The 23,778-nt window shown below is 42.5% G+C and overlaps 1 protein-coding gene and 1 non-coding gene across 4 annotated transcripts; both read right to left on the bottom strand.

Annotated features, from left to right (window-relative positions):
• Positions 1-831: 831 nt before the first annotated feature.
• On the bottom strand, positions 832-19,015 carry smim15 (small integral membrane protein 15). 3 transcript variants are annotated; one of them, XM_007892143.2, is made up of 2 exons: positions 18,845-19,015; positions 832-1,421 (listed from the first exon to the last, which is right to left on the bottom strand). In XM_007892143.2, the coding sequence occupies exon 2, from the start codon at positions 1,402-1,404 to the stop codon at positions 1,180-1,182; it is 225 nt and encodes a 74-aa protein (XP_007890334.1). In that variant the 5' UTR covers positions 1,405-1,421; positions 18,845-19,015; the 3' UTR covers positions 832-1,179. The 3 variants fall into 3 exon arrangements, with proteins under 3 accessions (XP_007890334.1, XP_042191031.1, XP_007890335.1); XM_042335097.1 differs by lacking the exon at positions 18,845-19,015 and adding an exon at positions 6,348-6,406; XM_007892144.2 differs by lacking the exon at positions 18,845-19,015 and adding an exon at positions 5,249-5,272.
• Positions 19,016-22,828: 3,813 nt separating this feature from the next.
• Positions 22,829-22,900, bottom strand: trnat-ugu. The gene has a single exon. It is a non-coding gene; the product is annotated as a tRNA-Thr (tRNA).
• Between the last annotated feature and the right edge of the window lie 878 nt (positions 22,901-23,778).

Raw genomic sequence — 23,778 nt, 5'->3', positions numbered from 1 at the left:
CCCCTCCACTTCTCCTCACCCACATAGTTGGAGTAGCCAAGAATCAACAGGGAATCGTCACCTCACCACTGTCCACCTAAACACCTCGCTCGCGATTAGTGGTCAGCCCTGTTCACCTATGCACTCTGGCGGGGAATGAGATTTGTTCCATCAACTCTCAATACATAATGCTACTAAAGATCAATGCAACTTTCAAATAGCATGTAGCCATTTTCCAAGAAGACATGGAGATGGGCAGAATTCTACTTTATTAAAAAAATCAAATGTAGAATTTTATACAAAATCACACCCTTATAAAACATAGCTTATTAACTAGTGCAAATTCCAATTATTTAAGAGTAGTGTATCTATAACTACTCTATACTAATGTTCTTAGTACATACATACTGGATTCCGAGTGGCATGGGGAGAAACTTAGGTGCCTGGGCTGGTCATTGTATTAAACTGGTTCCATTCAATAGGTCCCAAACATTTTCTATGCTAATAGTATTTTTAGATAAGACTTCAACAGTACCCCATAAAATGGTCTGGCACTGGAAAGCAAGTCTGGCAAGACTTTTGTTTATAGAGATGCAAAAGAACCACACTTTGATAGTGTCACCTACAAATGACAATGATGGATCTGAACATTAATTAAAACTGATGCACATTTGTAAACTTATGAAGTTCACCAAGTGCTGTACTGACTTCCTGAACATATAGCCACCATGATGATAAGAACTTAACATTTCACTTCTGTGTTGAATTAAGATTGTTTGCTGAATAGAACTGAATGTATTTTGTGAATATTTTAGGAACAAAATCAGAATAATTTTCATCAGAATCAGAACATTCAAGCATTGGCTTTTATGAATGAATTACTGACAAACAGAAAATGTTCACTTCAGTGCAATGTGCGAGTTCATTGTTATAAAACCAGATTTTATGAATCAAGAACATGAGGAATGCAAGTGTATACAGTTATTTCAAGTAGCAAATAGTACACAAGTAGAAAATTAGTTCTGAAGCATATCATAAAATCCAAACATAGAACATGGGGAATAGAAGCACATGTCCAATGAATCAGTAACTGTGGTATGGTGTTGTCCATTAGTTATTGCCAAATATAAATGTGAATCTGAAATAGTCAAACAAAGCTGCATTTCAGTTCAAGAAAGGGAAGGTTTGCTGGTTACATTTTTAATCCTTCTTTACCCTCTTTACTTTACTAATATTTTCTTGACGCTTTTGTTTCTTCTTCTGCTCTCGATCCCTGGCCTCAATCATTTTTGCCAGTTTCCATGACAACAAAGCACTTGCTAGGAATAGGGGGGTTAGCGCCAAAATCACGGTTGAAAGGAAACCATAGGGGTCTTTAGCAGCCCATTCAACAATGTATGTTGCCCAACCTCTTATGTCCAACATCTTGTTTACACGAAGATCTGAAAAGCAAAGAGATAGCATTAGAGTCAATACCGCAAATTACAGATGTTAAAATTAGTTCAATGACTTAAATGTTACTTGTTGTTATTCTCCTTCCTCCAATTCTTCTCCCCACTAAGATATCATCCCTAATCCACATTCTCTTCAGTCAGAATGGTGGAATAAACTGCTTCATGGATATCTCCACAAGTGTCAGACTGTCGCTAGTCTTTCAGATTTACCACATAGTTAGAAAGGTCCACTGCCGACATTTCCTCCCAATCAGACAAATTTGCTTATTGCTCATTTACCTAAAGTTAACATTGAGATTCTTATTGTAATGCCCAATTAAACCCAATCAGTATTATGTTTCAGAATGTTGATTTTAAAAAGCTTTACTTTTCTAATGCAAGAATCACAATGAAATAAAATAGAAACTTGGAAATCAATATCATGCCCTCTCAGTTGTTGAGTAGTTTCAGGTCTTTTAATCCAACTTTCCCACATTTCCAGCCCTCCCCCATACCTTTTAATGTGCTCCCCAAATATCTATCCACCCCCATTAAATATCTCAATCAATTAGCCTTCTGTGGCAATACATTCCACATTCTCAACTCGAGTGAAGAAATGCTTTTAGTTGTAACCTGCATTTTCAAAAACAAGCATATCAGCTAAACATTCTACATACCAATCTTTCAAAAACAATGTAATGTTAAGATTCATATCAATATTTAAAGAAAACAATGCAGTAATGTCTCAGAAAGTCAATAAATCTGGAGTATACATATCTGAAACAACTACCAGATTTTTATAATTCATTTTGTTGGATTCTAGTGGCTAAATCTGAATGAAAAGGCAATTGTTTTGCCATGAATACAAACTATCCTGCTTATAGCTTAATTGTAAAATGAATCTGATGCAGATAATATTTATAAAGGCAGTGTTTTGACTAGTTAAATGCTGCTTAACTCTATTAATCTTATCTTTACAACGGTGCCACATAATCCTTCTGAAACATAGCAATAATGATTTCAGATAGACATTCTAAATCAAATTGAAAACCTTCAAAATTCACCTCAATACAACTCAGCAAACCTTATTTTTTTAGTTTTAACTACACTAAACAGTTGTATTTATAGTCTGCGAGTATAGATTTAGCAATACAGAAGATTCAGCAATGCTGCCAATTTCTAGTCAAAATAAAATAGGTCTATTCAGTTATTCTCTAAACTATATTGCAGAAATAAACTTGTACTCTTCTAAGTAAACCGTATAAGCTGATTGACTGGCCATTCTTTCATTGGGCGCCATGAAATTTCATTCCAAAAATGCATGCTTCAAGAATCATGAAAGCAACTTATTGGGTTATCTGAAACAAAGCCTGATTTGCAATGAGTTGTGAAACACTTGCTTCCCCCCTCCCCAGCCTCTACAAACTAATTCCTCAGGTGGAGTCCTGTAGTTCAGTGGTTGGGAGCACTTGCCTCGCAAGTAAGAAACTGGTGTTCGATTCCCAGGAGGGCAAAATCTTGAGCAAGCCTGATAGTAAAGCTTCAAGAAAAAAACCAATAATAAATTGGTCAACTCAATCCACGACTGTTTGTTGGACACTGCTGAGCTCAATTGGCTGCCATGTTTCGCCCACAAATATACGGTCAATTCACTTTACAGTATATTCTGTGAAGCACTTTGAGACATCTCTAAGACGTGAAAAGCGCCACATCAAATGCAAGGATTATTTATTTATTTTTACCCATCCTGGCAGAGATGTCCATCCTGTCCACTTCTTCACAACTCCCCTATTAAAGATATTCTGTTCTTAACTGGGGCACTTGCCGTGAGGCAAAGCAGCTCTCGTCAGTTTTGTCTCTCTCTTGAGATAAGCTGATTCGGTACCACAGAGCTTCCCAGAGAGACACTTAGTGTGGTCTGGAGCATGCATCGGTTTTCCCTCCCTTGGGGGAAGCTCGTTTAGTAACCATGAGCCATCCCAGTGGTGCACTTGGTGTAGGCCAAGGCAGCCTGTGTCAGTTCTTCCTCCCATGAGGTAAGATACTCAGCTACTAAGATTCATTCCAGCTGGCATCCATTTGCTAATTGACAAAACACATCACGTGGGTCGAAAATTCAAATGTCAGAAAGTGCTGGCACTCAAACTCATTTGTTACTTTAAGGTAGTAGACCGTGACATTTTGAACTTACATTCTGCTCTCCCATCCAAAGTAACTACTATCATGATGTGTAATTTCATGACCTCTACAGAACCAAATATCAAAGGAATTTATGCCATATCTTCTTGTTGCCTTTTGTCCACAAAATACAGTAAATCCACTTTACAGTATATCCTGTGAAGTACTTTGAGACACCTCAACATCCTGATAAGGTGCTATATGAAATGCAAGGATTATAAACTTGATGTAGGTTGTACAGTAAAAACCAAAAGTTGCTTCCAGGTCTGCCTTCCTCATTTCTCAGCCTCTCTTCAACTAACCAAACCAAGTCTGCTTTTCCACAGCTTTGCCTCATCTCCAGCCAAAAATTGCCCAAACCATCATTACCGCCTTTGTCAACCTCCAGATTAAACTTCTCAAACCTCTTCCTCACTAGCCTCCCCAGCCCCATTGGTCACAAGCTCCTGCCAAATACCGCAGCTTGATCCGTACCTGCACAAACATCATGTTACCCTTGGATAAAATATAGCTTTAGTTAAAAATAGATTAGTGTTCTGGATTACTTCTGTCACATACAGAATCTTAAATGTAATGTGCACAAGAATGTGGGTGTGATTATTTTAATCCAAGTGTTCAAACTATTTTAAATCCATATCTAAAACACATTTCACACCACTGACCTATTTTGCAAAAGTTTTTGAACAATAGCGAAATTTTTAAATACTCCTGTTCCGGTTTGAATGTTTTGATTGATTTCTAAAATGAAGCCATGGAATCTTAAGTGCTATTAAAGGAGAATGTTTGTTTCTAAATTTTATGTTAAAAGAAAACATTTTAACATTTTGACATGTATTGTATCTTATTAACCCATTGAACCCAAAATGCTTATAAATCTCGCCCATAAAACAGTCAATTCACTTTACAGTGTTTTCTGTGAAGCGCTTTGAGACGTCTCAACGACGTGATAAGGCGCTACATCAAATGCAAGGATTATTAGTATTATTAATTCATAACTACAATAAATGTCAAACTGCCTGGAAGCCTATTGTTCCATACTAAATATCAATGGCATCGTACTAATTCTGAATCAGGTTGAATCTGGGAAAAAGTTTATCTTCTGATATCTCTGAATCCAATCATTACAGTACACGTGTCAATACTTTTTGTTTACAAACTGTTGGTTAAGATCAGCCTAGACAGAAAAAACAATTTTCTGATGTAATTTAACAATATTTTAAAGTCTATTCCTTGGTAACATTGGCTGGTTACTACAGTAGTGGTAACCACTACAACAACAACAAGATTACATTTGTATAGCGCCTTTCACGTCGGGAGGACATCCCAAGGCGCTGTACTACAGTAGTACCAACCACAGTTCCTTTTGTCACAGCAGCATAAAAACTACCATACTCAATGAGTATTTGACCATCTGTCCATACTCCACGTAACCTACAATTCCATTTATTCAACCACATGTTTATTCAGTTCTTTTTTCAAGCGCCAATCAAAATGTGGGAACATAAAATGAAGTGATTTCAAACTGAGAACTCCACAGTTCAAGTTGAACAATAATCTTACATCCACATAATTGATGCCTCGTTTTAAATGCGTGGGATTGCATCTCCCTTCAAGATTTTCTTCAGGGAAAATAAGTTGGGGGGGGAAAAAAAAAGTACCTTCATGACCTAGAATCACCCTCGCATCGCTTCGCTGGCCTTTCCTGAGCGCTCCGCACCCACCGCGAAAGGTAGGATAACCAAAACTAAATGATGTGCTCGATCGTAAGCTCGATGCAGGAAATAATGCAGTACATAAATGGGGGAACCAATAGGTATAAAATAAAACGTACTCTCCCTCTCTCAACATACTGAGGAATCATAGAATCTTACGGCACAGAAGGAGGCCATTCGGCCCGGCGCGCCGTGCCTGCGCCGGCTCTTTGTAAGAGCGACCCAACCAGTCCCACTCCCCCCCACTTTTTTTCCCCCTTTCGAGTACCGATCCAATTCCCTTTCGAAAGCTACTCTCGAATCGGCTTCTGCCGCCCTTTTCAGGCGGCGCTTTCCGGACCGGGTCAAGTCTCCGGGTCCGAACGGTCTCTCCCCGTCTGCCCTCCGGGTCCTTCCGGAATGCGAAAAAAATGGCGAGAAGTCGAAGTCTCCGTCCAAAGCACGAAGCGGGATCCACTTGGTGGATAAATCCATAAACTGCACACGTGTAAAACCGTACACGAGACCCCCCAAAAAAAAAATCACCACAGAGAGCCTTTTCTCTGGTGCCCCAACATTTATTACTGTCGACGGCCCCTTCGGCACTGGGGGGGGGGGGACCACCGTCCGTTGTCGCAGTGATTTGCAGACGCACAGACAGACACCCACTGCGGGTGTAAGAGGTAACGGTCGGCACCGCCGGGGGTTTTGCTGAGAGGCTGCGGGACAGACCCTGACCCTGGGACCGGCACTCAGGCCTCCCCTCCCCTCCCCACCGCCCCGGCCCCGGCACTCAGGCCTCCCCTCCCCACCGCCCCGGCCCCGGCCCCGGGCCTCCCCTCCGCCCCGGCCCCGGCCCCGGGCCTCCCCTCCCCTCCCCACCGCCCCGGCCCCGGCCCCGGGCCTCTCACACCCGCGCTCGGCTGTGGTCTGGAGCCGAACCCGCGGCTGCCTTGTCACCCTCCCTGGGCCTGGGCCTCGCTCTCGGGCACCGCCGGAGGGAGAGCGCTCCTCCTCCTCCTCCCGACCCGGGGACCCGGGACCAGGACCCGGAGCGCCGCCTCACCTGAGCCACACGGACCGGAACAGGGCCGCCGCTCCTCGCCGCGCATGCGCCACACCCCCCCCCCCGGGCCGCGCGGCACTGCACCACGTGACTGTACAAGTCATCTCCGAGCCCAGAGCACAGTCATACAGACCAGAGCACTGTGTCATACAGTCATACAGACCAGAGCACTGTGTCATACAGTCATACAGACCAGAGCACTGTGTCATACAGTCATACAGACCAGAGCACTGTGTCATACAGTCATACAGACCAGAGCACTGCACTGTGTCATACAGTCATACAGACCAGAGCATTGTGTAATACAGTCATACAGACCAGAGCACTGCACTGTGTCATACAGCCCAGAGCACTGTGTAATACAGTCATACAGAGCACTGCACTGTGTCATACAGTCATACAGCCCAGACCAGAGCACTGTGTCATACAGTCATACAGACTAGAGCACTGCACTGTGTAATACAGTCATACAGACCAGAGCACTGCACTGTGTAATACAGTCATACAGACCAGAGCACTGCACTGTGTAATACAGTCATACAGACCAGAGCACTGTGTAATACAGTCATACAGACCAGAGCACTGCACTGTGTCATACAGTCATACAGCCCAGACCAGAGCACTGCACTGTGTAATACAGTCATACAGACCAGAGCACTGCACTGTGTAATACAGTCATACAGACCAGACCAGAGCACTGTGTAATACAGTCATACAGACCAGAGCACTGCACTGTGTAATACAGTCATACAGACCAGACCAGAGCACTGCACTGTGTAATACAGTCATACAGACCAGACCAGAGCACTGCACTGTGTAATACAGTCATACAGACCAGAGCACTGTGTAATACAGTCATACAGACCAGAGCACTGTGTAATACAGTCATACAGACCAGAGCACTGTGTAATACAGTCATACAGACTAGACCAGAGCACTGCACTGTGTAATACAGTCATACAGACCAGAGCACTGCACTGTGTAATACAGTCATACAGACCAGAGCACTGCACTATGTAATACAGTCATACAGACCAGGGTAGAGCACTGTGTAATACAGTCATACAGACCAGAGCACTGCACTGTGTAATACAGTCATACAGCCCAGCCCAGAGCACTGTGTAATACAGTCATACAGCCCAGACCAGAGCACTGCACTGTGTAATACAGTCATACAGACCAGAGCACTGCACTGTGTAATACAGTCATACAGCCCAGACCAGAGCACTGCACTGTGTAATACAGTCATACAGCCCAGCCCAGAGCACTGTGTAATACAGTCATACAGACCAGACCAGAGCACTGCACTGTGTAATACAGTCATACAGACCAGGGTAGAGCACTGTGTAATACAGTCATACAGCCCAGACCAGAGCACTGTGTAATAGTCATACAGCCCAGACCAGAGCACTGTGTAATACAGTCATACAGACCAGGGCGGAGCTGGAGCATTGCACTGTGTAATACAGCAATAGAGAGCAGCTCAGAGCAGAGCATTGCACTGTGTAATACAGTAATAGCGGGGCAGTAAAAAGGCATTTGGTGTACTGAGCTTTATTAGTAGGGGCATAGAGTATAAGAGTAGGGAGGTTATGGTTAATCTGTACAAAACACTGGTTAGGCCTCAGCTGGAGTACTGCGTCCAGTCCTGGGCACCTTACTTCAGGAAGGACATTAAGGCACTGGAAAGGGTGCAGAGGAGATTCACGAGAATGATACCAGGAATGGGGAACCTTAGCTATGAGGACAGGCTGGAGAAGTTAGGACTTTTCCCATTAGAGCAGAGAAGGTTACGCGGGGACCTGATAGAGGTCTTCAAGATCATGAAAGGTGTCGACAGGCTAGATAAGGAAAAGCTGTTTTCGCTGGTCATAGTCTTAAGATATCTACCATAAGAAGCAGAGGGGAGGTTAGAAGAATTTTTTTCACTCAGCGAGTTGTTCGAATTTGGAATGATCTGCCTGAAAGGGCAGTGAAGTCCGATTCGATAACAGCTTTTAAGAGAGAACTGGATAGGTATCTGGGGAAGACGGGTTTGCAGGGTTATGGGGAGAAAGCTGGTGATTGGGGTTAGTGAAAGTGACTTGCTCTGTCAAAGAGCCGGCACAGACTCGATGGGCCGAATGGCCTCTTTCTGTGCCGTAACATTCTATGAATCTATGAAAAAAATACAGACCAGGGCAGAGCTGGAGCATTGCACTGTGTAATACGGTAATACAGACTAGGGCAGAGCTAGAGCATTGCATTGTGTAATACTGTAATACCAACCAGGGCAGAGCAGAGCATTGCACTGTGTAATACTGTAATACAGACCAGGGCAGAGATGGAACATTGCACTGTGTAATACAGTAATACAGATCAGGGCAGAGCAGACCTGGAGCATTGCACTGTGTAATACAGCAATACAGAGCTAGAGCATTGCACTGTGTAATACAGAAATACAGATCAGGGCAGAGCAGACCTGGAGCATTGCACTGTGTAATACAGCAATACAGAGCTGGAGCATTGCACTGTGTAATACAGTAATACAGATCAGGGCAGAGCAGACCTGGAGCATTGCACTGTGTAATACAGAGCTAGAGCATTACACTGTGTAATACAGTAATGCAGAGCAGAGCTGGAGCATTACACTGTATAATACAGTAATACAGACTAGGGCAGAGCTGCAGCAAATAATTTACAAAGGATGTACAGGATGGAAACAGCTCACTCGACCCAATCAATCCATGCTGATGTTTATATTCCACACGGATCCTTGGCCCCCTTGTTTTCCTCATTTATATGCTCCCTCTTGGCGGTGTCATCCGCAGATGTGGGGTCAACTTTCACACGTATGTGGATGACACCCAAATCTACTTCATCTCCTCCAGCTGCGACTCCCAGTCTGCTGATATCCTGTCAGCTTGTTTGATGGACATCAAGGCCTGGATGAGCGCAAATTTCCTGTAGATGAATGTCGGCAAGACAGAAGCCAACTCCTTGACTCGCGTCAACGTCTTCTTGCCTGCAGGCCAACCTCCCCGGGCTCTGTTTCAGACTCACCGAACCTTAGGCGTCAGGTTCGATCCCCAGCTTTCTACCACACAACAACAAGAAAATTAAATTTGCATAGCGACATTCACGTTGAGAGGACGTCCCAAGAAGATGAACAATCAGTGTTTCAGACCTGAGCTGGGGATCCCGATCGGGGAGGGTGGAGGGCAGGGGCGGAAGGAATGTAACTGAAGGCTCGAACGAAGAGGAGAGCCTTGTGACCGATCTTGAAGGATTCAAGGGAGGTAGAGGGACTGCGGGATGGAATTCGAAAGGGTGTGGGCAAAGTGGCAGAAGGCCCGCCTGCCAAAGGTGGGGCAGGCGACACAGGGGACCTGAGCAGGCCGGAGTCTGCTGAGCGGAGGTAGAAGGGCAGGTTGGTAGGGGGTTAGATGGTTGCAGAGGTAGGGGGGAGCAAGACCATGAAGGGTTTTGAAGCTGAGGATCAGGATCTTGAACTGTATCCTCTGTGTAATGGGAAGCCAGGATGGGGGTGATAGGGTCGCGGATCCTGGTGCAGGAGAGTACACAGGCTGCAGAGTTCTGGATGATCTGTAGCTTATGGAGGGAGAAGTTGGGGAGGCCGACAAGCAGGGAATTTGCATAGACGTGCCTGGATGTTATGAATGCGTGTATGAAGGGCTCGGCGGCCTGCAGTGTGAAACAGTGGCAGAAGTGGGGAAGACAGAGCGGGACATGGCAAGGGTGTGGGGTAGAAAGGATAGTTAAGGGTCAAAGAAGATGCCAAGGTTCCGAATTGGCTTAGTTAGGTGGTGTGTGCATCCTTGGATGGTGATGCTGTCAGTGCCTGAGGTGTTAGGACAGCAATTGTCCTGGAGTCGAGGGTGGAAGTAGAGAGCTTAGGAACATAGGAATTAGGAACAGGAGTAGGCCATTCAGCCTCTCGAGCCTGCACCGCCATTCAATAAGATCATGGCTGATCTTCTAACCTAACTCCATCTGCCCGCCTTATCCCCATATCCCTTAATCCCTGTATCCTTTAGAATCTATCATTCTCAGTCTTGAATATGTTCCAAGGACTGAGCATCTACAGTCTTCTGGGGTAGAGAATTCCATAAATTCACTACCCTCTGAGTGAAGAAGTGTTACCTCAACTCTGTTCGAAAGGGCTGTCCCTTAATCTTAAAACTGTGACCCCTAGTTATAGATTCTCCTTCCAGGGGAAACAGTCTCACACTGTCTACTCTGTCAAGCCCCATAAGAATCTTATATGCTTCTGTAAGATCACCCTTAATTCTTCTATATTCTAGAGAATATAGGTCAGGTTTACTCAACCTAACCTCATAGGTCAACCCCCTCAACCCAGGAACTAACCTAATGAATCTACGCTGCACCCCCTCTTAGGCGAGTATATCCTTTCTTAAATCCGTAGACCAAAACTGCACAAATGTCCTCTCCCACCTCTCCGCAACTCTATCACCCACACACTTGCCCAGCTCCACTGGCTTTCCGGTGGGAAGTATGGAAACCCGATTGGAGGGGTTCGTGAAGGGAATGGCGGGAGAGGAAGGAGTGAAGCTGGGAAGCAACGACTCGTTCCAGGACCTTGGAAGGGAAAGGGAGGTTGGAGATGGGGCTGTAGTTTGAGAGCAGGATGGGTCCAGGGTTTTTTAAGGATAGGAGTGATGATGGCCGTTTTTAGAGGGGTGGAAACTGCGGCAGTGGGCAGGGAGTGGTTTGTGATGTCTGTGAGTAGGGGGCAAGGAGCTGGAGCTGGGAGGTAAGGAGAGGGGTATGGATGGGGTTGAGGGAGCAGGTGGTCGGTTTCATGTGACCTCCAAGATTGCTGTGGAGTAGAAGGACGATTTAGCGGAGGTGAGGGAGGAGTGGTAAGATTTGATAAGGTCCAGCCAGATCTGCCGATGCACTATTAAATTGGATTTGAGCTAGGTATGTTCAGCAGCATGAACCTGAGCCTTAAAGTAGCAGAGGTGGCTGGTGTACCAGGGTGTTGTCATAGGAATATAGGAACATAAGAACAGGAGTAGGCCATTCAGCCCATTGAGCCTGTTCCGCCATTTAATTAGATCATGGCTGATCTATATCTTTACCAGAATTTCAAATCCAATTTCCTGCTTTCTCCCCGTATCCCTCAATACCCCGACCTACCAAAAATCTGTCAATCTCTTTCTTGAAGATGTGGATGGATCCAGCATCCATGACCTTTTGGGGGAGAGAGTTCCAGATTTCTACCACCTTTTGAGTGAAAAAATGCTTCCTAATTTCACTCTTAAATGGTCTGGTTCTCGATGTCCGTGAGTAGGGGAGAGTTCAGGAAGTGAAGAGAAGGCAAGGCGTGATGGAAAGAGAGTTGTGAAGGAGAGTGACCGAGAAGGATAAGTCATTGCAGGTAGAAGCCCAGAGGGGGGGAATTCAGTTGACTCCAAGGCAGCGGAGATTGAGGGGGGCAGATTTATTTTACAGGGGTGTGCCCAAAGTTTTGCTCTGCAGGGAATCAAACCCAGGTCACTCGCTTGCCGAGACTCTCATCACGCATTCATAACATCCAGGCTGAAATACGCAAACTCACTGCTTGTCGGCTTCCCCAACTCCTCCCTCCATAGGCTGCAGATCATCCAGAACTTTACAGCCCCAGGCTCCACGACCCTATCACCCCCATCCTCGCCCAACTCCACTGGCTTCCCATCACACAGTAGGTACATTTCAAGATCCTGGCCCTCACTTTCAAAGCCTTCTATGGTCTTGCTCCTCCCTACCTCTGTGACTTTCTAACCCCCTAGGGAACCTGCCCGCTCCACTCAGCAGGTTCCAGCCTGCTTTATAACCCCCACCTCATCTGCCCCAACATTGTCGGGCTGGTCTTCAGCCTCTCTGTCCCCATCCTCTGGAACTCCATCCCGCAGTCCCTCCACCTCGCCTCCTGCGTTGCCTCCTTCAAAACCTGTCCCAAGACCCTCCTCTTCGACTGTGCCTTTGGTCACCCTCCCCAATCCCGACCCCCAGCTTGGGTCCGAAACACTGATTCTCCAGCTCCTTGGGGCGTCCTCCCAACGTGAAAGCCGCTATACAAATGTAATTTGTTGTTATTGTTGTTGCGAGACAAATGCTCTAACCACTGAGCTACAGGCCTCCACATAACCCTATCAAACATTTTGATAATTTTAAACATTTCTATTAGATTCCCTGTTTCAGAGTCTCTAGTGAGAAAAGGCCTAAACTATCCAATCTATCCTGATAGCAGTAACCTGCCAGCCTTGCCATCATCACTGCATGATGTGATGCAGGACAGGGCGAACAAAGAGCACTGACTGCATAATAATAATCCTTGTTTTACAGCACCTTTTATGTCAGGAGGACATCTCAAAGTGCTTCACAGGATTTACTGCAAAGTGTACTGACTGTATTTGTAGGCAAATACGGCAGCCAATTTGCACACAGCAGTGTCCCACGAACAGCCATGAAATGAATGACCAATTATATTTGGGGGATGGTTGGCCAAGATATAATGTAATGCAGTACAGGGCAAAAAGACTAGAGCACAGTGAAATGTAAAACAGAGTATAATTCAAGAATGCAGAGTAAATGTCAAATGTAATGCATTGAAGTACAGTGGAATCTGCTATAGATGGACGGTGGTAAATTAAATAAAACTCCCGGCCCAGATTCATTTGTATTCTTACTTGTTTTAAATATGCCGGTGGCTTCAGACAAAAATCCAGTCACAATGAAGCGCTAGACACCACTGAATGGATTCAATCGAGTCTTCTGTATCTCGAGCAGCTCCAGGATGGAGATGGCAGTAGTCTAACTGTGATTGATTGACAGCGGACTCCAGCCATTCACAAGCGGCTGGAGCTGGGCTGTCAATCAGTGAGGGGCAGAGGAACGGGGAATAAACATAGAGGGAACAGGAGGAGTCAAATGGTGATTGATTGACAGCTGAAGCTGTTTGTGAATGGGTGGAGTGCCAAGGAACCGCCATTAATTGGTCTCCATCCCATCCGACAATGGGAGGGAGGAAGCATCTCTTTCGCTCCTCTGCTAGGCGGGAAGAGGTAAGAGAGCTTTGGTTCACCTCGGACACCCCTTCAGCCGGACAAAGCAGCCGTACCCAGTTTGTCTGGCTTAGCTGGCTTCCGGCTAGTGCAGTACAATATAGCAGGATCTTGCTTACTAATATTACATTGTGATGTACATTGCTGGGTAGCACAGTAAACAGTGGGAAAAGAGTCCAGTACACTCAAATGTACTGCAGCATTTTTACCCAGATAAAAGATCAAAGTTCATATCACGGGCAATTCTTTAGTAAGCTAAGATATGTTCATTTTAAGTATCCCGATGCTTAAATCTTCACCCTTATGCTACCCCATATGAAGGGTGCAGCTGCAAGTTGTTGTTGTAACCTGCAATTTACATATTATTTACACAAAGTGCCACACCAATAATCCAGGTCTCCCAAGCAATGTATGAGATATTTCAATCTACTCTGATCAATTCCACAAAACTATCTCTCTTCTCCATTCCCACACTTGCCCCCCACCCACCCAGCCAAGTTTCCCGCTATGATTTTTCTTTTCTGAATTCATTTTCCGGTGCTGCACACCAGAAGGGCGAAATGTTGGGCAAGTTTTCTTACTCCACACGCCTCTGTGTAATAATTCTGTCAAAAAAATAAATAAATTGGTAACTTCAATCCACGACTGTTTGTGGGACACTGCTGTACACAATTGGCTGCGCGTTTTGCCGACAAAATATACAGTCAATTTACTTTACAGTATATTCTGTGAAGCGCTTTGAGACGTCTCGAAGACGTGATAAAGCACTATATCAAATGCAAGGATTATTATTATTATTATTCCTCAGCTGAATAGCTTTGAAGAGGATTTGACTTCCCAGTCTTCTGTCAGGAACAAGCTGTAAACACCTGTCTCCTTCTGATTAATCAAGCTGAAGATTTGTGCACCTTTCATAACACCAGTTCAAAAGGAGATCTCACATTTGAGCTTAGTGTAGTGTAGCTGAAGTTCAATATGCAATGGTGCAATGTGCTCTTGAGACTAGTGCGGGACATTGCTGTGTGCAAATTGGCTGCAGTGTTTGCCTACAAATACAGTCACTACACTTTGCAGTAAACCCTCTACTTTATAGTATACCCTATTAAAAGCACTTTGAGATGTCCTCCTAATGTGAAAAGCGTTAAATCAAATGTAAGGATTATTATTATTACATCCTCAACCCTGATAAAAAGTCTTTCCATCTTATATAATATAGTTCTACTAACAGATTGAAAAGTGTATCCATCAAATTTACTTTATTAACTGATAATGGGGTTGACTGCTCTTATGATGTTATGTAGATTGATTATCAGATGACTTGAGCACTGTATTACTTATATTAATGTGGTATGTTTATTAATCAAAATCAAAGAATTTAGAAATCACTAAAAATAGACCTTTTACATTGTCAAGCATTTTAAGGGTAAATATTTTAACTTCATTATTTTACGGCTAAAAATGCTAATTTATCCTATGAATTAGCATTTATCAAATGGTAATTTCTCTGATTTTCTATGAATTAGTTAAAATTAACACTTCAAACTTGCATAAAATGCATATTAAACTGTTTGTTTTAATCCCCATGCTGTCAACATTGGCCTTTTTATCTTTTAAGAAGTTTGTGTGTTTTGTGTTTTTAGGAACAAAATTCCTTTAGAAATGTAAATTTATCTTGCAAAAATTAAAGAGAATTTGAGGTCAGTACAGGGACCTTTTAAAATTTATACATAACAAATAAGATAAAATTCCTGCTTCAGAATTGAACCTATAATAGGGGGAAAAAATCAGTGTTCGTTTACATGAATTTTAGTGATTTACTTGGGTTAAATTACAATTAGAATGAATGCTAATGTTACACAATTAACATAAATTCTATTTACAATATATTTTTATTTTGAGGTGTATAGGAATTTTCTTATATAATTCTCTGTTATTTGCGTATTATTACAATTAATTGTGTATTAATGTTACAGTATTATTGTCTCATTAAGACCAAAATAACTAAGAAACGTCCACCAATATGATCCTTCCACAGATCATAAAAAATCTACCCAATTGCTGACGCCATCACACCCACTGAATCTCCTTGGTGGTGGGAGGGGGGGGACATTCTGCATAAATACTCCATTTATAATCAAATAAGAACCCAGAATATTTATTCTTTCTTTGCATCTTTACAATTAAATCCTGAACCTTCTTCTCCACATAAAATATTCATTGACTGCACCTCCCACTTTCCCCTCCTGCACAGAAATCAGTGTGGTCCTCGATCTTGTGGCATAGAGAATTAAAGTACTGCTTGGTTCAGCACTGGATCATTCAATAATAATAATAATCCTTTGATATAGAGCTTTTCACGTCTTCTAAACCTCTCAAAGCGCTTCACAGAATATGCTGTAAAATGATTTGACTGTATATTTGTGGGCGAAACGCGGCAGCCAGTTGCGCACAGCAGTGTCCCACAAACAGTCGTGGATTGAAAATGACCAAATTATTATTGTTTTGTTTCAAATCCTTATCTCAGTCAAGGAAGAAATGGGGGTTGCAATTTGTATCATGGTTCCCGCACCCGATTGCTGTCCCCCTCTCCCACCCACCCACCCCCTTTTGCAGGAAAGTGCGCTTATGTGGTTGGGACCAGACTTGACTGTGATGCTCTCTGTCAGCAATCACTGTCAAGACCGACACCATGAATAATGGGTACTTGGTTGAAGTAACAGAGGGAAGCTTGCACCTATGAAGCTGTACACAGCAGAAAGAAAAAATAAGAATCAATACAACTTCAGGAGGGAAAAATTGGAAAAGAAAAACTGGCAAGGAAACAATAAGCCATTGAGCACTATGAAATATTTGTTCATATCATTCTGAACCTATCACTATAGCTTCTAATAGCATTTCCAAGCTAATTCTTAAACAGTTCTTTTATTAAAGGAACGTAGTGAACATTGCAGCAATCCTGGTTAATAGGGTTAATTCTCCTAGATACTGATGCCAAATGCTAGTCTGAACAGGATGGTTTATAGAAAGTCTCAGCCAGTAATAAACAATAGAAGACTTATCCTCTTTTTAGTTCAGGGTGAGATAGGATAAGCTCAAGGTAGAAATGGAGTTATTAGATAAGTGTGTCACACCTCCTTTCAAATTCTCACGCATGAAATGAGTTTCCAGAGATAAGCTACACTTTCAAGGTAATTCTTTTGTATTTTGAAAGAAGCAATTGGCATAAAATAATTTCTTTTCAATAGAATTGGTCAGTTTTCCTAAGGTAATGCTTGATTACAGTAGCTTAAGTTACATTTCATTTCTATAAATAAAGCCAAGTCAAAGATATCAACCATTCAACAGTGCTACATGATGGGCAAACATTGAGATCTTCAACACGAGTTGCTTAGCTTTGGTAGTGCTGTACGTGCCAGAACTAGTAAAACAACACTGCTAACAAATTGAATAAGAAATCATGGATAGCCAACCAAACATGGACAGAGTCCTGAAATTGACACCCACTGAGGGAGAGAAATTGACATGTTTACCCAGCTATCTTGATCAGATGGGTATGTTATTTTAATGACGTAAAATTATAGATTTAATGCGGTAAGCACATAATTACAATGTGACTTCATGGACTGCATTAGGTAGTCTTCCCAAATATGTACATGACTGTAGCATCTTGAATTAGGTGTTTACGTTGATATCATATGTTAATTGATTCAAGTAGCGTTTTGAAGCCTTGTTCATTGCTCTGTAGCATTCGAAACTGACTGAGGTAATCTTAAATTAAACCTAACTGATGCTTTGATATTATAATCCAGAAATTATTATGTATTATTGCTGATATTATGTTAATGTTCATATTATCAATCATGTTATTTGTGCAAGTATGTATATTTTTAAATAAAGTAGAGATTGAACGGGTCCTGTGGAGTCCCTTGATAATTCTCCTCTGAGATGTGAGCTAAGGGTTAAATGGTGTTCTTCATTGGTGCTGACACTTTATCTGCAGCTGTGATTGCTTTCTGAGTCAGGCTGTGTGGGATGATTCAGGCAAGCCACAGTTAGATATCAGATCCATCGCTAAACAAAAAACTCGATTCAATACTGAGGCCTCAGATATCAAGTTCTCTTTCATAACGAGGATTCAAGAGATCACCCCCACAAGAGTGGATTTGGGACAATCAGACATTTGAGGATGTGAAATAAATAAGTCTCAACAAATTAAGCAATGAACAGAATGAGCAATAGTCCTCATGGCCTCTCTTGCTGGATTAGTGCATTGACAAATATTGACAAATATTGTAAGAAGAATAAAGGAAAAAAATCTTGTTTTTCAGATTAAAAACTCATTGGGGTCTAAAATGCAGCATTTGCAAACTACTAATTATGACTTCTACTTTGCACCTGAAGTTATAGGTTTCACTAATAAATTCTGTTTAAAAAAAAGAGAAAAAATTGTGATTCTGAACACTAGCAATTTTTGTTTTGCTGTCAATTAATTGCCTTTTTGACTTTCTGAAAGAGAGAGTACAGAGAGAGAGAGAATGACTGACATGGTGCAATACAACAGAAACAGTGTAATGTATGCTGAAACAAGTTTTTAGTATGTATTGCAGTCAATTTATGTTTTCTGTGATGTGTTATTATCCACACCATCTACTTATTCGCAATGGGGCCATTCCCAAATAGTGCAGATATTCAGCTCTTACTGTACAAGACTTTATTCCACAAAGACACAGCCTCTTTAAATATATTAATTTGCACAGATTTATTTAAACATAAATGCTCACTTGAAAATAGTACCTGTATACTTGTTATGCTGCCTTTCGGCTGCATATTTTTGCTTCAATTAACCAGCTGCTATCTTTCAATACAATCATATTTTATTGTGCTCATATAATTAATAATAATTCTTTCATTTCATATAGTGTCTTATCACAACAACAACTTGTACAACATATACAGCATGTATATAGCGCCCCTCACTCAGGGTAGCGTCCCAGAGCACTTGACAGTGATGGAGCACCACACCTAGCCAGGGGAAGGGGCAGGTGATACTGGGCACGGACGAATAGGAAGGTCTTCAGACGCAACCTGAAGATAGGGAAGGAAGGGGCAAGGCAGGGGGATGGAGGAAGATATCCTGACATCCTTGACTTGGCTTTATACAGAGAAATGAAATATAATTTAAGCTACTGTATTCAAACATTACCTTAGGAAAACTGACTAATAGTCTCAAAGGGCTTGACTGAATATGCGGAATAAGTATTAGAGTAACAATTCTTATTAAGAGTTCCCTATTTCACTCCAATAATTTAGTTTTTTTAAAGTTATATTTGTCAAAATTCTACCAGTTTTGAAATGCTGTTCACCCAACTAAGGATTTTGCAAACTAAAGTACATCTTGCATTATAGGATCTTGGTTTCAGGACTCACCTGAGAATTTCAAGGGTCTCAGCTAAGACAATATATTAAGAAGCCCGATCAAAATCTTTCACCATTGCAGAGCAGGGAAGAGAACTGTACAAACAGGTCCAGTAGAATATTTGCTGCAAGAAGGTGGCAGAGCCTGTTGGGTGAAGATAGCAGGAAAAGATTAGTAATTGAAAATCTGAGAGAACTGAACTATTTGGCAGCAAAATAGATCTGTGTTGGGAAACAAAGGAACAGAAAGCTATAAGTGATGGGCAAGCTTAACAGTCAGCCAGTACCATTTCTACTCGACACAGTGGTGGGATTGTGTATTGTATCAAAGGAATGTTATAATAAGAGAAAAAAACACTTGAGAATGCAGTTGAATTGCCAGCACCAGTTGCTGTTATGAGGGAGTTGATACAATCCTTTTCTGTTTCTTTTTTTTGTTCAAAATGGTGTCTGCACAATACTCTACCCCTATTAACATAAAGCTATGTGTATCAGTGCCAGTTGGACATTGAAAACATTACAAGTAAATTAGTGTCATTGTCCTAAACAAGGTGTCCGCTTGGCTCTGTTGGTAGCACTCTAACCTCTGGGTCAGCAGGTTTTGGGTTCAAAACCCGCATCAGGGACTTTTGGCTCATGGTCTAGCCTCATGCTGCAGTGCAGTGTAGGGGGAGTAACTGCATTGTCAGAGGCACTGTCCTTTAGATGAGATGTTAAACCCAGATTCTGACTATTCAGATGTATATTAGAGAACCCATGATGCTTCGTAAAGAGAAACAAATTTATTTTGGTGTCCTGGCCAACAAATATTGCAATGACAAATGGGCCATTCATCTTCTTGTAGCTTATCATGTGTTGCTGTGTGCAAATCGGCTGCCACATTCACCTACAAATGCACATTTAGTACAATAACAGAAATTACTTTGAAATGTTTTGACTTGATAAGGCACAATATCTGATGCAAAGATTATTATTACCTCCCCCACCATCCTGCCTTCTGCCCTCCAACTGGCATAGCACTGAAGTAAATACCAACCCCGAAAAAGTGCAACTTTATTTCCTTTTTATTGATCTCAAGAACCTGTAAAGACAAGAAACTTCCATCCATCATCCAGCCTGTGACTGGTTACTTTTCAAAATTGGTGAACTTCAAACCAAAACAACTCACCAGTAATGCAGAGTCTTTGAGAGCAGGGATTGTAGATGTTGTGTGGAAGAACTGGGTTTGATTCCTTTTCCTCATTCCATGTTTTCTATTGCAGAGATCCCCACCTGATCAGAAGACCGGTGGTTTCAAATACAACCACAACAACACATTACATTTGTATAGTGTCTTTCATGTCAGGAGGATGTTCCAAGGCACTTGACAGTGACGGTTTTGGACCCGAGCTGGGGGTTGGGATCAGGAGAAGTAGAGGGTAAGGGTAGGTGGGGTGACCGAAGGCCAGTCGAAGAGGAGGGTCTTGAAGGGCCTTGAAGGAGGCATGGAAGGAAGTGAGGTGAAGGGATGGTGGGATGGAGTTCCAAAAGGAGTGGGCAGAGAGACTGAAGGCCCGACTGCCGAAGGTGGGGTGAGCCGTGCGGGGGACATAGAGCAGGCTGAAGTTCGCTGAACGGTGGGAGCAGACAGGAACACAAGGGATTTCCTTTCTCCACTCCCACACGCTGGGGTGTGGCAGAGCCCTGACTATAAAACTAAAGCATTTATTTGGTGCAATGGATCCAAGAGCACCAATACACAGATTGAAAGTGGTCTATTTTTAAATGAGTCTTTGGAGATGTCTTTTCCAAACACCGGTTACTGAGTTTGATATTGGCTGTACAGAGGTGAAGAGCGGCTACCTGACATAATGGTATTGATACATGCCATCACGTTTAAGCTACTGTTGTGTTTTATTTCACACAAATTGTTTGATTTAATTTGCATGTGGATTTTATTGTACTTTGGCCGCTATATAATGCTGAATCAGTTCAGTTTGACAAATTGACAAAACCTGACTCTAATCTAGTATCAAACTGAATTTACACTGTGAAACATATTGTTTGAGATCTTGATATCAATGTCTAGGGTATTATGCAATTTAATAGCAGAAGAAATAGTAAGAAATGATCCAAATTATACAAGTCCTAATACTTTGCTCAGGACTTCCCCACTCCTGCTCATTTAAGCAATAAAACGAAACGTCTCTCTGAATTCTAAGACCAACCTGCCTCTGCAATATACAGTTCCATTAGTTACTTGCTTTACTCATTTCCCTGATTTGATTTTTAGCCAACAAAGTCTGGTATTTGATGGATATAAATCATAATGCTGCCATATGCCCCAGATGAAGAATTTCAATGGATTAAATCTACCATTAATCTACACAAGTGCAAATTGAACCTTACAAGTATGATTTATGAGAGTTATATTAATGGCCAACAAGTGTCAGCATGGAATAACTATCAGTTTTATTATTGCTTGCAGATATATTTTGACACAATTTAGCTGTTTTTCATTAGCATCAAACAGTTAGGTGGAATGATTTTTTTTGCCAGGTGCAAATTGTAACACAAACAAGTGCAGCTTTATTTTACAGTAAATGAGTAAACCAGCTATATCCACGCTATATGTTGCAATGAATAGAACAATAACAACTTGCATTTATATACCACCTTCATGTAGCATCTTAGAGCACTTTCTGCTTAAGTATATGTGAATGAATATTGGTTTGGCATTTTATTGCTTTGTGCAGTACTAGGGTCAGGCTAGCTCTATTGCTAACACTGCTACCTCTGTATTGGGTTGTAGGTTCTGATGTTACCTTGTTGTTTAGACTGATATTTCAGTGACTGCAGTTCATTGTCAAAGATTTTGTCCATGGGATATGATGTTAAGTTAAGATTCTATCTGGCTGTTCTTCAGGTGAGCGTTAAAGATCCCATGGCACTATTTAAAAAAAGAAGAGATAATCTGAATTGCTAATGTCTTTGTTGAAATGATTGTGGAGTCCTGTAGCTCAGTGGTTAGTGCACTCGCTTTGCAAGTGAGAGACCTGAGTTCAATTCCAGGCAGGGCGAAACCTTGGGCAAGTTTCCTTACTCCACACGCCTAATAATAATCCCTCCAAAAAACAAAAACAATAATTAAATTGGTCATTTTCAATCTATGACTGTTTGTGGGACATTGCTGTGCGCAATTGGCTGCCGCGTTCGCCCACAAATATACAGTCAACTCACTTTACAGTATATTCTGTGAAGCGCTTTGGGACGTCCTCCCGACGTGAAAAGCGCTATATCAAATGCAAGGATTATTATTATTATTATTTAAGAACAAAATTACACTTGTATAGCGCCTTTCACATCGAGAAGACCCCCAGTCAGTGGACAGTCAGTGTTTCGGACCCGAGCTGGGGGTTGGGATCAGGGAGGGTAGAGGGCAGGGGGAGAAGGAGGGGGATCGAAGGCACAGTCGAAAAGGAGGGTCTTGAGATGGGTCTTGAAGGAGGCAAGGGAAAGGGCGAGGCAGAGGGACTGCAGGATGGAGTTCCAGAGAGTGGGGGCAGAGTGGCTGAAGGGCCACCCGCCAATGGTGGGGCGGGCAAGGCGGAGGACGTGAAGCAAGCCAGAGGAAGCAGGCACGTTGGCAAGGGTTTAGGGGGACGCAGAAGTAGGCGAGAGCAAGGCTATAGAGGGCTTTGAAGGTGAGGACAAAGATCTTGAACTGTATCCTCTGTGTGATGGGAAGTCAGTGGAGTCGGGCGAGGATAATAATAATAATAATAATCCTTGCATTTGATATAGCGCTTTTCACATCGGGAGGACCTCCCAAAGCACTTCACAGAACACACTGTAAAGTGAATTGACTGTATATTTGTGGGCGAACGCGGCAGCCAATTGCGCACAGCAATGTCCCACAAACAGTCGTAGATTGAAAATGACCAATTTATTATTGTTTTTTTTTTTTTTGGAGGGATTATTATTAGGCGTGTAGAGTAAGGAAACTTGCCCAAGGTTTGGCCCTGCCTGGAATTGAACTCAGGTCTCTCGCTTACAAAGCGAGTGCTCTAACCACTGAGCTACAGGACTCCACAAATGGGGGTGATAGGGTCACGGAGCCTGGTGCAGGAGAGGACACGGGCTGCAGAGTTCTGGATGATCTGCAGCCTGTGCAGGGAGGAGTTGGGGAAGGCTTTAAGAAGGCTTCTTTCACATACAACTTCAATACAAATGACTTCAGCCTCATCCAACACTGGAAAATGAGCTGATCCATCCAGGACGGGATTTGAGCTACGCCTGTAAATTAGGGTAGATTTCGGAAAATAAGCTAGAGATCCCACCCCTAATCATTTTTCAGAGACCCCTGTTGAAAGATGGACGTATGCAGACATTGTGTAAGGACAGGACCAGGCTTGAATAACATTTACTATCTAAACTCATGGGATTTGAATAAGGGACCTGAGACACATGGAATTGTACCTTGGTAGAAGGAAGTCAGTCAAACATCTGTAGGAGAGGAACAGGGAAGAAAGGAACAATGAAGAAAGAAAGAATCTTTCTTGGAACAAGCGATATAAAAACATTTCCTTCACTCAGGGAACAAACTCAAATGGGCTTTGATTGAATGTATGCTTAATCTACAAATGTGGTGCAAAATTATTATCGTCAGTTCCCTCCTTCCTTGATTATAGTTTTAATTGGTGATTTTCTACTTGGGCAAGAAAGTTGAATGTCTGAAATACATCTACAGTCCAAAATGAGACTGGTAGTGACAGCCAAAGTTAGTTTAGCACCATATTTAACGCCCTTAAAAGAATATACTGCTGGGTGCTTATAGCGCAAACCACCAGCAGCAAAAAGAATACTTCAGTGTGAAGCCATACTTCACAGAAATTAGTGGGGTGTGATTATTGTATTTTAGAGAATTTTACTAACTGTTCCTGGTTTACATATGTACTATATACAGT

Source organism: Callorhinchus milii, unplaced genomic scaffold (assembly GCF_018977255.1).
Source record: "Callorhinchus milii isolate IMCB2004 unplaced genomic scaffold, IMCB_Cmil_1.0 Scaffold1, whole genome shotgun sequence".
NCBI lineage: Eukaryota > Metazoa > Chordata > Chondrichthyes > Chimaeriformes > Callorhinchidae > Callorhinchus > Callorhinchus milii.
Note: the sequence above shows the minus strand (reverse complement) of the source record. Positions and strands in the feature narration are given on the sequence as shown.